At 44.8% G+C, this 12,051-nt stretch overlaps 1 protein-coding gene across 4 annotated transcripts; it reads right to left on the bottom strand.

Moving 5' to 3' along the window:
- Window positions 1-983: 983 nt before the first annotated feature.
- On the bottom strand, window positions 984-10,833 carry LOC134482731 (uncharacterized). Of its 4 annotated transcripts, none has more exons than XM_063276960.1 (5): window positions 9,758-9,884; window positions 5,824-8,480; window positions 3,954-4,993; window positions 3,184-3,577; window positions 984-1,279 (listed from the first exon to the last, which is right to left on the bottom strand). In XM_063276960.1, exons 3-4 carry the CDS (start codon window positions 4,925-4,927, stop codon window positions 3,544-3,546), a joined length of 1,008 nt encoding a protein of 335 aa, XP_063133030.1. In that variant the 5' UTR covers window positions 4,928-4,993; window positions 5,824-8,480; window positions 9,758-9,884; the 3' UTR covers window positions 984-1,279; window positions 3,184-3,543. The 4 variants fall into 4 exon arrangements, with proteins under 4 accessions (XP_063133030.1, XP_063133031.1, XP_063133029.1 ...); XM_063276961.1 differs by having other exon boundaries at window positions 7,691-8,480; XM_063276959.1 differs by having other exon boundaries at window positions 8,320-8,480.
- Between the last annotated feature and the right edge of the window lie 1,218 nt (window positions 10,834-12,051).

Raw genomic sequence — 12,051 nt, 5'->3', positions numbered from 1 at the left:
GGAAAAATCGCTCTGTGGCAGGGAATTGGATTCGGATGCTTCAACACGCGTTCCCCAGCGGATTGACTGGGTTTCTAAGTGGCTACCTGATTGGACATAGGCTCACCAACAGGAAGAATTGAGTATCCTTGTGCCTGTATGTGGTGAGAATTTTGGTTTCTTAAAAAGACTCAGTTACGAGAACATGCTTTTTGTTTCAGTCCCATGCACGGGATGTGTGGCTGTTTCTTATTGTCCACAGCAGCTGACTGTGATTTGTCTCGTGCTCTGGCAGAGGCGTGATTCTGCCACCTGAACAGCATTTACATCTGGAATCCTTGGGGACTCTGGAGAGGATATGAAAATGCCAGAGCACCTAGAGAGTGTGTGGTTACTGCTGCTGTTGCTGCCGCCTCCCCTGCCGCCGCCCCTGCCCACCGCCCCTGCTGCAGCTGTTTGCTTGGGTTGCTGGACTGCTCTTTACTGAATTGCTGATGTTCTGTTTGCTGTGTTGCTGTTGGTGTTTGCTGGTTTGCTACACTACTTGGAGATGTCCTGACAATGAAGATTGGAATTGCCCCAAGGAACTTCATGACATTGCTAACCAGCAAGCAAGTCTAAGGAGGCCAATGGGCTCTTTCTCCTCTAACCTACTGTCTCACCCACCTAGTGTTGAGAGGGGGTTGAAGGGATTGGGGTGGAGGAGGTTGGTAGATATAAAAACCCAAAAGAGTAGCCAGAATGTATGCTGACAACCATGCTGCAGACCTGACAAGTCTTTGGGCTTCAGGAACAGCCACCAATAAGATATAGGCGTCCCGACAAAGGGGAGCACCTATTGTCATTGCCAAAACTTTGGGGGTGGATGAGCTCTGGGAAGTACATGCCATGGTGTATAGAACACAGGGTTAGGTGTTCTTGGCTGAGAAGGTGTGCCACAACGTTTTTATTCACCTGGGACTGAACATCATAGCTTTCTTTCAAAGGGAAGAGATAGGCCAGTATAAAAAAAAGAATCAAGTGAGCGTTTAATAAAAATGAATGACTTTCCATGTGAGGCCTGAGGAATCTTGTTTCAACTACAGAGAGCATAACACTGCTCCAGGTTCATAGTCTTGATGTGACAACATCACGAAAGAAACCAATCCACAGGATCCACAGTACCGGGTCATTGTGGGGTAGGCTCCCCCATGGAGCTGAGAGATGCTGTTCTATGGCGGTCCAACAAATGCAGCTGAGGGTAGTTTCCCCGGTCTTCTTTGCAGATTCAAGCCACATGCTTACTTTTGAAGAGACATATCTGATGAAACAAAAATTAAATCCAAACCATGTGAATGTAGAAGCCTTTCTCTTGAAAGCTTTTTGGACACACACACACACACACACACACACACACACACACACACACACACACACAAAATATTGCAGATTGAGAAATAGATGCCACACCTAAGAATAATCAATTACAAAAGAAGAACTCTTAATGGTTTTCTCTATTTCCTCTTTTCGTGCCTCCTGTCTTTTATGTGTGTCTAGGTACATGTGCATGGGTTCATATGTGTTCTGGAGCACTTGCCCATTTTTTCTCAAGTATGAGTAGGAGGGGAATCTCAAGTGTCCTATTAACCTTGTTTTTAGAGACACTCTCCTTAACGCTGGAGGTTGTAAATTAGGCTAGACCATCTGCACAGGGATCAAATGGGGCTGTTCCCTTCCATCTCCACAGAGATGGGATTGAATGCTCACACTGCCCTTCAAGGCTTTTAGGTGGTTGCTGGACCTTCGCTTATGTCCTTATGCTTGCAGAGCAAGCACCTGGTGTAACGAGCTTTCATCCCGGCACCAGAAGAGCAGTTTATGGCTAGACTCTCATTTCCTGGTATCTCTCACAGGCCTATTGTAGTCCACAGGGCAAATGGTTCACATATCCCTGTGCAGTCAATCCCCTGTTACACAGTTCTGTCTGTGAAGCATGAAAAGCTTGTGGTTGAATATTTTCCCTGTCTTACAAAGTTTTTAGGACTCATGGCAGCCTGCAAACTAAGTTGGAATAAGTTTCCTGGCATGGTGGGCAGTCTTGGGAATCAGGTAGGTGAGCCAAGAAAGCAATACCTTGACTTGTGGTAAGAGCAGAAGTGTGCAGTTGTGAACTTAAAGGGCCACAGAAGTGATCCTGTGCCTTGCTGAGTTAAGACCCCAAAGCAGATGAGACTTGGTGGCTTAGAGTTGTTGAAAGGAAGTCACCTTGCTTACTGGATGTTGTCCATAATGGACCCTGTAACCCTGTCTGTCAGGATATTTCTCTCACATTGCCCCTGGCTAGGTAGCCCTCTGCCTTAAGGAGAGATGGGTAGACATATGGTTCAGGTTCTCTGCCTTCCCCCTCCCCCATGCTACTTCACATATTAGAGGAAATAGATCATGATGTAGGAGTCATGCTGAATGTGACATTTTTACAACTTTCAAGACCTCATGAGCAGAGCCGTGAACATCATCCAATGCTTGCTTAGAAAACTTTCCCAACCCAAGAAGCTAATTGACAGGCCACTGCCTAAACAGCAGGGTGCTCTGAACTGGTCCTGGCTCATGCTTGCATTGCTATAGTGTGTCTTTGATAGGTAGGGGCTGGAAGACACTAACGCTAAATAGTCCATCTGCTTGAGCAAGTTACCATGGAGGCCATGGCATGGGATAGGTGAGGGTCAGACTTCTGTTGTCACATATGGCAGACCAGGGGTGATGTTTTCTGTGTTCTCTCAGTGGAAATTGTGGGGTGTGTGTGCTATTTTCTATTTTTCTGAGACACAGATTCATGATCCAGCCGGTTCTGACCTTGTGGGATGATTATGATCATCAGTGTGGGTGCAGGAACCCAAATATGGCTCCTCTACATGAGCAGCTACTCAAAAACAACACAAACAAACAAACAAACAAAAAACCCCGCTTCTTAGTGGATAACGGTGTGTGCAAGAGTCCTCTTCTCCTAATGTTTTCATGGAGGCTTAGGTCTGTAACTCCACCCAACACGCCCATCTGTTCTTCTCAGCTGCCCGACCAGAGCTGGAACTTCCTTTGGGTAGGTCCTCCTCCTTCCCCACTTCATGCTCTTTCCTTCCTCACTCTCCAACTGCTTTTCTTCCCTTTTGACATGTCCCACGTGCCCCTCCCCTCCTCGTCCCCGCACCTCTTCTTGTGCCTCCTTACCTCATGGGCTACCGAGTACATGCAGTTCATTGCATCTGGTCATTGATAAGGATCAAAATTAGGTGATGAGCTATCATGGGAAACACAAAATCCTCTCCCGAGGTTTGCTGCATCTGGACAGCTGTCTCTTCATAACAAGTGATCGACCGCTCTGTCCAGCCTCAGTGCTGGGGCACCGTAAGTTAAGAAGTAGGCAGCCAATAGTCTACACTGCAGGGAGAGGAGGGTAGAGAGCTCGTGCCCAGGCTGTAGGTGTCTGACAGGTAACAACAGGTCTTGCGGTACAAAGCTCTATCCTGTTCTGGCCTGGCTCCCTTCTGTAGCTGGTGGACCATACCAGGCTGAACGGAAATCCAGGGCTTAAGAATCACAGACCCAGGCATGATCTTCAGCCCTTGAAAGGAGACACAAGCAAAGAGCTCTGTTAGTGACTTTGGCAGGATTTAACCTCAGCAACTCTGCTCTATGTAGTTCTCCACCCGATTTCTTCCTTCCTAATGTACTTCCCATTTCCCCAAGTCCAAAGTCCCTCCTCCTCCCTCCCCCCACTGCCCATGGTTGCATCCACTGCTGTCTGCTTCGGGCAGACACTGAATCCACGTAAAGGGGCACAGTGGGAAAGAGTCTTCTAGGATCACAGCAATCTTGGGGCCACATTCTATAAATGGGTACAGCCAACATATCTGTGTCAAAGGGCCTTGGTGGCCTTGCTACTAGGTTTCCTAGCTACTCCATTTTCCATGTCTTATGGCAATAAGACAGTGTCTTACCTGGAGGTTGTCTCTCTTTTCTTCGGGGTGGGGAGGCAACAGAATAAACTGTAAAAGAACTGACTAATCTGCCTTCTTTGCTTCTTTATGGGGTCTTTGGGCACCTCCCAGAACTGGTCCTTGCTAGATAGAGATGGTGACTCCTCTAGGGTTATGCCATTGTCATCTTCATATTTAGTGTTCCTACTCTGGGCAGAAATCACGGAATATGTAGTATCATGTATTCTCTCACTGAACTGTAGGTCAGTTTCACTCACGTCACTGGATACACCGATGCGGTTGGTAACCTTGGTATCATCTTGAGGTTCTGGGATCTGTTTGCAGTTGGTGTCTTCAAGGAACAATACAGCATTGAGGGATGTGTAACTGATCCCGATGGTACTGTTGGTCTTCTTGGTCCCTACCCCCACACCAGCGTGCTGTGAGTCCGAGTTAGAGTCGGGAATGATATCCTCCAGGTAGGACAGGTCATCCTCAGAGGAGTCACTCAATGAGACAGTGCTCTCTGCCTCCTCAGAATTTTTGTGGCTGTTGTAGGCCTCCTCAGCATAGCACTGTTGGGCAGACTTCCACAGCCAGCTGATCTCCAGCATCTCGTCTAAATCTGGAGAGAAGCACCTAGAGGAGCTCTCCCCTTGCCATTTGTGGGTGTCAGATGCCACGGACATGGACAAGGCAGGATCACTCTCTCTCCTCCAAAGGGCGGAAGCGAGGTTGTCAGGACCTGCAGGACTCTTGGCAGAACAAATCTTTGGAACATGCCTTATTTCTCCAAGGATGTTCCCAACAATTTTTTTCCTGTTGAACATATTATTTTTTGTCAGGACATCATGAAGCCTATTTGCTCCTATGAGTCCCAGAGTTTCTTCGGCCTTTTGGCCTAAACAACACATGGAGTCCACAATGGTAGATATGGACAGCCTGGAACCAGTTTGTCTGGATGCTGGTGGTAAATTTGCATCGCAGAAATCCATGCATGGGATTTCCTTCTCCAAGTCCACCACTGTAACAGGTGGGGAATGGGATCACCACGAGATGATCTTAAAAGGAAAGAAAAATGAAACCAAAATAAGGTGTAGGAGACAAGTTTATAGCTTACATTTCTATATCATGAAAATCATAGCTGGGGCTGGAGAGATGGCTCAGTAGTTAAGAGCACTGACTGTCCTTCCAGAGGTCCTGAGTTCAAATCCCAACAGCCACCAACCACATGGTGGCTCACAACCATCTGTAATGAGATCTGATGTCCTCTTCTGGTGTCTGAAGACAGCTCAGTGTGCATAAATAATAAATAAAACTTTTTGAAAAAGAAAAAGAAAATCATAGCTACCTCAAACATCCTAATGATGCATCTTGGGTCAGAGATTTTTGTTTTTTTTCCCCCTAAGCCCACTCAAGCCCCTAACTAGTTACGAGAAAGTATAAGAAAGATCGGAGTTGAAATATGAGGACACATAGAGGTTGAAACAAAGACCAAAGACACAAAAGATCTGGTAATTTGAAAGTATGAACAAATCTGACTAGCCCTTGACCTGTATCACCCACAGAGAAAATACAAATTATTGATGTGTGAGATTAAAGGATGAGAGGAATCCGTGGGAATCCTAGGGTTGGGGGTGATGCAAACTCATACTCTAGAGAGTTGATGATTCTGAAAGAAAAGGATTGCTTGAATCATAAGACATCAACCTTGGCGAGATGTTATTAAAGATGAGTACCACCTGCTTCCTTCTAGTTGCTACACCCTGGGTGTGATGATCAACTCTGGACATTAAAATGCACGTGGTCACTATAGTCACACGATGGAAAGGGTGATGTAATCTGTCATTAAGGATGGTCCGGGAACAACAGATTGCATTATGGGTCTTACCTACTGGCCTTAGAGTGGAGACTGATGACCTTCAAGCTGCTTCTCCAAAGAGACAAGAAAAGCTCATTCCAAACTTGGTCTATAAAGCCAGTATTACCCTGGTGTGAAAACCATAGCAGCAGCAGCAGCAGCAGCAGCAACAACAACAACAACAACAACAACACACATACACACTCTGGGAGAGAGACAGAGACACAGACACAGAGACACAGACACAAATACAGAGACAGAGAGAGTACAAGCCAATGTCCTTAATGAATAACCATGTGTACTGAAATGATGAGATTCCTCGGTATCGCACACAAAGTTCTACATGACCAAGTTGATGCTTCATGTTCACAGCGAGGTCCACAGTTCAGCAGGACTGTTCACAGTTTCCATATGGAAACTCATTGGCAACATTCATGAAGGGTCACCCAGGCTCAGCCACAAGAATGATGTATTGTTATTTTCTGAAGTAGAAATAGATACAGGGATTGCTGTCTGTAACATGCCAGTCCAAGAGGTAATGGTTAGTCTAACTAGAGCTGTGGATCGTAAGTAGAACCTTAACTGAAATGAGAACTTTCTGGCACAGGCCAAAAGCAGCTGCAATGCAACGGGGCTCATGAAAACGATCTCCGTTCACTGTGTACTTCCATGAAAAATCTTCAATAAAAAATTTTAATCACTTATCAAAGGGTTATTATTTATCTATTTATTGGTGACTTCACAGGAAGGGACTGTGTAACTTTTGTCATGGCTGTGAACAAATCCCAGTGAACAGGATTGTTGGAGGGAGCACAGTAATGGGGGGAAGATGGGGAGGGGAACACCCAGATAGAAGGGGAGGGGGAGGGGTTACGGGGATGTTGACCTGGAAACCAGAAAAGGGAGTAACAGTTGAAATGTAAATAAGAAATATCCAATTTAATAAAGATGGAGAAAAATAAAGAAACACACACACACACACACACACACACACACACACACACACACAAAAGTTGTAGTTGAAAGGATGAAAGGTATTCTCTCCTTCAGACTCTCAGAGACAGGGAGGGATGGCAGTTGGAGAAACCAGTGACTTGGAAAGACGGATCTGAAGTAGTTGGTTATGTGCTTTTGGCAGGCCCTTATTGCATCTAGTCACCCAATTTCTCCTGCTGCTTTCCATGGTCCTGGGGTTTTATGACTTCCCCAGACAGCATCCCCGAGAGAGACCAAGCATTCAGACACATGAGAAGGTGTGAGCCCATTCATATCTAACCTTGAGGAGGACATTTTGATTTTAATAACAGTAAGTCCAAGGACAACTGACTCTGGAACTCTGTGCTGATCTGGGTATGACAAAGGATATTAGTTATAGAATGAATCTATGTTTCTGATCCAATTGTAGGATAAAGGGCAAAGAAAGCCCACCAATCCCGAGCTTTCAAAACCAGGTCACATAAGCCCGCCAATCCCAGGCAACCTTGGAAGGCTCTGCCCCCAAGAATGCCTTCTGCTCAGTTCCCTCCTGCTTCTGGTTTTCCCTGTCCAATCTCTTATGTGAGGTCTTTGTGTGGTGTGACTTTGTGGTATTCCTTGGCTCCTGATGTCCAGGATACCTCTCTGAGTAGGGCTCACTTACACTGCAACGTTTACACCAATGGCCTTCTGTTAGGAGCCTAACCCTTTCTTAATAAATCTGCCTCCTACACACTCGCTACACTTGTGGTTTTTCAATCCTTTATCTTAAGCTCGTATAGATGGTCATCTAAAGATGACAGCCCTCCCTGACACCGCAACGCTGTAATGAAACGGGCTGAACTTCGCTATACACATGGCATGATTTTGGTCTTTTTGCGGAGTGTTAGAGTGAAAGACAGCAAGTGCGGAAGACGGTTACCAGGATAGACCAGCATTCAAGCTGATCAGAGCTTGCAGTAGAGACCTGCACAGGTAGATGCGATGAAGTGCTCTTGGTGAGGACAAAGCTTATTTTTCTTTTACAACTTGTCCGTACTAATAAAGCTGTTCAAACCAGACAGATTAAATTTTAAAATGTCAAAGGATTATGCTTAAGAATAGAAATGTTGCTCTCGGTCTTAGCGCCATCTTCCTTGAACATCCTGCGCCATGAGAGCGAAGTGGCGGAAGAAGAGAATGCATAGGCTGAAGCCAGCAAAAGAAAGATGAGGCAGAGATCCAAGTAAAGCAGCTTGTGCACCCGCGAAGCCTGCAGGAGCAGAAGTAAGGGATGCTGAAGGCCGGGACACTGGAACAAGTTGTTGGACTGTATGCTGCTGTCGGTAATAAGTCTCAGTAGACCCGGAATGTCACCTTGCCGAGATCACCTGGGAAAATGACTGCCTTTCTTATAACCAAAACAGTCCCGCAGGCCCTCTGCCCTGGACCTTTGGCATTCTGGACTAGTTCTATTCTCTCTTGTGGCCAAATGTAACTCGTGTACAATAAATCCTCTTGCTGTCAGGTGAAGAATTTTTTAAAAAAAAAAAAAAAGCAAAACCCACAAACCAGGAAACAAACTCGCTGTTTGGGGGTCCAAGCACATCAACAGAATCTGTTTTCAGGAGGTCAATAATATCCAAGCCTTCTGTGAACCAGCGACTCTGTAGCCAACCAAGCAGCGAGTAGTGTCTTATGTGGGCGGAGTCTGCAACTCTTCACAATGACTTCTGTGAGGTTAAACACAATGGACCAATCACAGCTTTTTACAACCAAAAATGATTAAATAATAAAGCACGTCTTCACGTCCTGTCTCCAAGCACAGAATTACTTTTCTCATTGCCGTGACAAAAATCCCCGAGAAGCAAAAACATAGGGTACACAGATTTTACTGTGCTTCAGGCTCTCTGAGCACAGGGAAACCATGGCTGGGGTCTCAGGGAGATGGGTTTGAAGTAGTTGCTTCCAGGCTTCTGACATGTCCCATGGCTTCTAATGATTCAATTTCTCCTGCTGGGTACCGCTACTATGGGATTTGCCAACTTCCTAAATAGCCCACCCAACTGGGGACAGAATTCAGTGAGGTGAATCGGGTGTGAAACCTCTCACACTCAGACCTTGAGGAGGACATGTGGGCTTTAGTTAGCTGCAGTAACAAGAATGGACCCAGTGAGCTTTGGGGCGACCTCAGGGAGAGATTCTTGCTTATTGGGTATCGACTAGTTTCTTCAAGGCCCTTTTCATTCAGACCCTCAAGTTGTGTAATGGCTCTAACTACTACGGTCCTCTACGCTCATGGTTCGCCATCCTTCTTCTTTACACTCATGTTTATGGGCATTGAAGAATGGTGGCTCTTTGACAGTGTGATGCCATGAGGAAATGAGCTGTCCCTCCAGATTCCTCAGTTGCCTCATGAGTGGCATGGTGTCAGGAGAAGATTCTTAACATGATAGGGGGATTCTTTTTAAACACAGGGGAAGGAAGGTTGAGGGAAATAACAAAGCAGGTGGATAGGATCTAAGCTCTTGGTAAAGTCAAATTCCTTAGTTTTTACAGCTAATATAGACTAACGAAAGGTTTAAGGTAACAAAATAAGCCATTCTACAACATTTGAAAGTAAATGGAGGGCTGGAGAGATGGCTCAGTGGTTAAGAGCACTGACTGCTCTTCCAGAGGTCCTGAGTTCAATTCCCAGCAACCACATGGTGGCTCACAACCATCTGTAATGGGATCTGATGCCCCCTTCTGGTGTGTCTGGTGTGAGTAACAGTGAACTCAAAAATAAAATACACCTTTAAAAAAAATTCTGAGGGCTAGAGTAATGGCCCTCAGAGAAAAAGAAAAAAAAAAAAAGTAAATGGATACATACATACACATACATACATACATACGCACACATACATACATATTAATGGAAAATGGTTGATAATTAAAACAAACTGAAGCGTATGCACAAACTAAATCTAAATCAATGAACATTAAGTCAACATCCAGGCAGCAAACTTACTATCTTCAGGTTAGTAGTTCTAAAGTAGGAAATAAAAAATAAACTCTCAGGACCAACATCTTGAGACCAAGCGCTCTGCAACCAACCAAGAGTGTAACTGCAGTGTAAAGAGAAGATCAAGGCCCAGCAGAATCTTCTATAGGTGGACTAATACCCTATCTCACAATGGCTCCTTGTGAGGTCAGGAGTCACGGACCAATCACAACTGGCCAAAACCCACCCTCGGTTTTTTGGTGTTCTTTTCTCCCAGCTCCTCTCAAATCAGTGCCAAGGGTCAACTTAAGGGACACAGAGGTCATTTTGTCTCAGGCATCTAGAGAGTCAGTACGGCATGGTAGTGGGCTCATCTGGTGGAGCTGGCAGCCAGGTGTGAGGGAACAGTTTTTATTGTGTTGACAATCTCCCAGGTCACTTACGTGTCCCTTTCTTAAGCTGGGCTACCATCCAAGGGCTCCCCGCTTCTAAATGAGGGTCAGGTCACGTTCAGGTCATACCAAAGATATTTTCCACTTATTAATGTGCAGCGGGAACAACACTAGTGAAGAAACAGGAAGCTTCTCTGGGTTATAGACACTGGCACTGACCAGCTGGAAACTGAACCTAGGCTGCGTCACCACCCTCAGGACGAAGGCTCTAAGATTCTGTAACTTCATTTGGTTTTTGCGATTCTTACCATCTGACCACTGAGGGTATCCAAACACTTTGGCTTTAAACCTCTTCTGGTTTAAAAGACTGAAGCCCCTTACTGACACGGAGACAGTTTCCCAAGGTGTGTAACGCACATCTGTGACCTGAGAGGAAGCAGCTTTATCAGTTTCCTCTGATGATCACTTGTCCCATCGGAAGCTCTAGAGTTCAGACTCAGTGGTTGTTATTAAGCAAACTTGTCAGTCCAGGAGCCGATAGTCAAAAGTGTCTTCTTGCTGTGGACATGGGGGGGGGGGGTTTCATCAATGCCTCCTTGCTTTCTAACAACATGTCCGAGATTGGTCATCCACAAGAATTGGTGCATTGTGTTGTTAGAGATGGTGATAAGATCAAGCTGTGAAGAGATGTATCATGGGAGGAGGGTTGCTTTCTCTTAGTAACATGGGAATCTGTTTTGGGGATGATTAGGGGGTCTCATTCTAGGCTAGTTTCTTGAGAAAATGTGTGTGTATTAGTCAGGGTTCTTTAACCAAACTTAGAGAAAGATGAATCTCTCTCCTTCCCTCCTTCTGTCCTTCCCTCCCTCCCTCTCTTTCTCTCTCCCTCTCTTACACACACACACACACACACACACACACACACACACACCATGCAGCCTTTGCCTGAATGTATGTATTGTATGTATGTGCACCACCGGTATGCCTGGTGTCTTCAGAGTTCAGAAGAAGGCATCAGATCCCCCAGGGACTATAGAGTGTTTGTAAGGCACCATGATGATGGGTATTGAAACTGAGCCAACTTTCCAGACCCATTCTAAGCTTTTAAAAATTGAATAGGATGGGAGTCTGGAAGGATGGTTCAATGGTTAAGAATACTTGCTGCTCTTGCAGAGGACCTGGATTTCATACAGTACCCGTGTGACAGTCATCTGCAACTTTGCTTTTAGGGGACCCCATGCCTCCTTCTGGTCTCTGAAGGCATCAAGCAAATACATGCATACATCATGCAATGATGCATACATAATACATACATACATACATATGTACACATGTACTTAAAAATAAATAAATCTGTTTTTAAAAATCCTATTTAAATGTTAATTTTGAGGTCTGTTGCTTTATAAAATATTAAAAACCTTTGTTTATATAAAATGAAATTCTTCGGAATCATAAAAGTTTCATTAAGCTATTATCATTTTTAATGTGATATACATAGATTTTGAGAAATGTTTTCTTACAAAGCAGGTTGTAAAGGAGAAAATATTAACATAAAATGTTGTATGCTAATTAAAAGGCTAAGCATTTCTTAAAAATCCTTAGTGGGGATCTTGAGAGATAACTCAGTGGCTAAGACCACTTGATATTTTTGTAGACAGAGGACCCATGTTCACAGTGCGCATATCATGCTGTTCCCAATCACTTGTAGCTCCACTTCCAGGGGATCTGACACCCTCTTCTGGCTTCCAAGAACATCTATGGGCATGTGGTATACAAGCAGGCACATAGCATGCATATAAACATAAATAAATATTTAAAAATCCTTCTTAGACTGATTGCTACAGATTAAGTTTAGAGAAATCACTATTAATATTAATTTTTTATGAGTTGGTGTTTTGCCTGCTTGTAAGTAAGTCTGTGCGCAGTATT

This window comes from Rattus norvegicus, chromosome 17 (assembly GCF_036323735.1).
Source record: "Rattus norvegicus strain BN/NHsdMcwi chromosome 17, GRCr8, whole genome shotgun sequence".
NCBI classification, from domain to species: Eukaryota; Metazoa; Chordata; class Mammalia; order Rodentia; family Muridae; genus Rattus; species Rattus norvegicus.
Note: the sequence above shows the minus strand (reverse complement) of the source record. Positions and strands in the feature narration are given on the sequence as shown.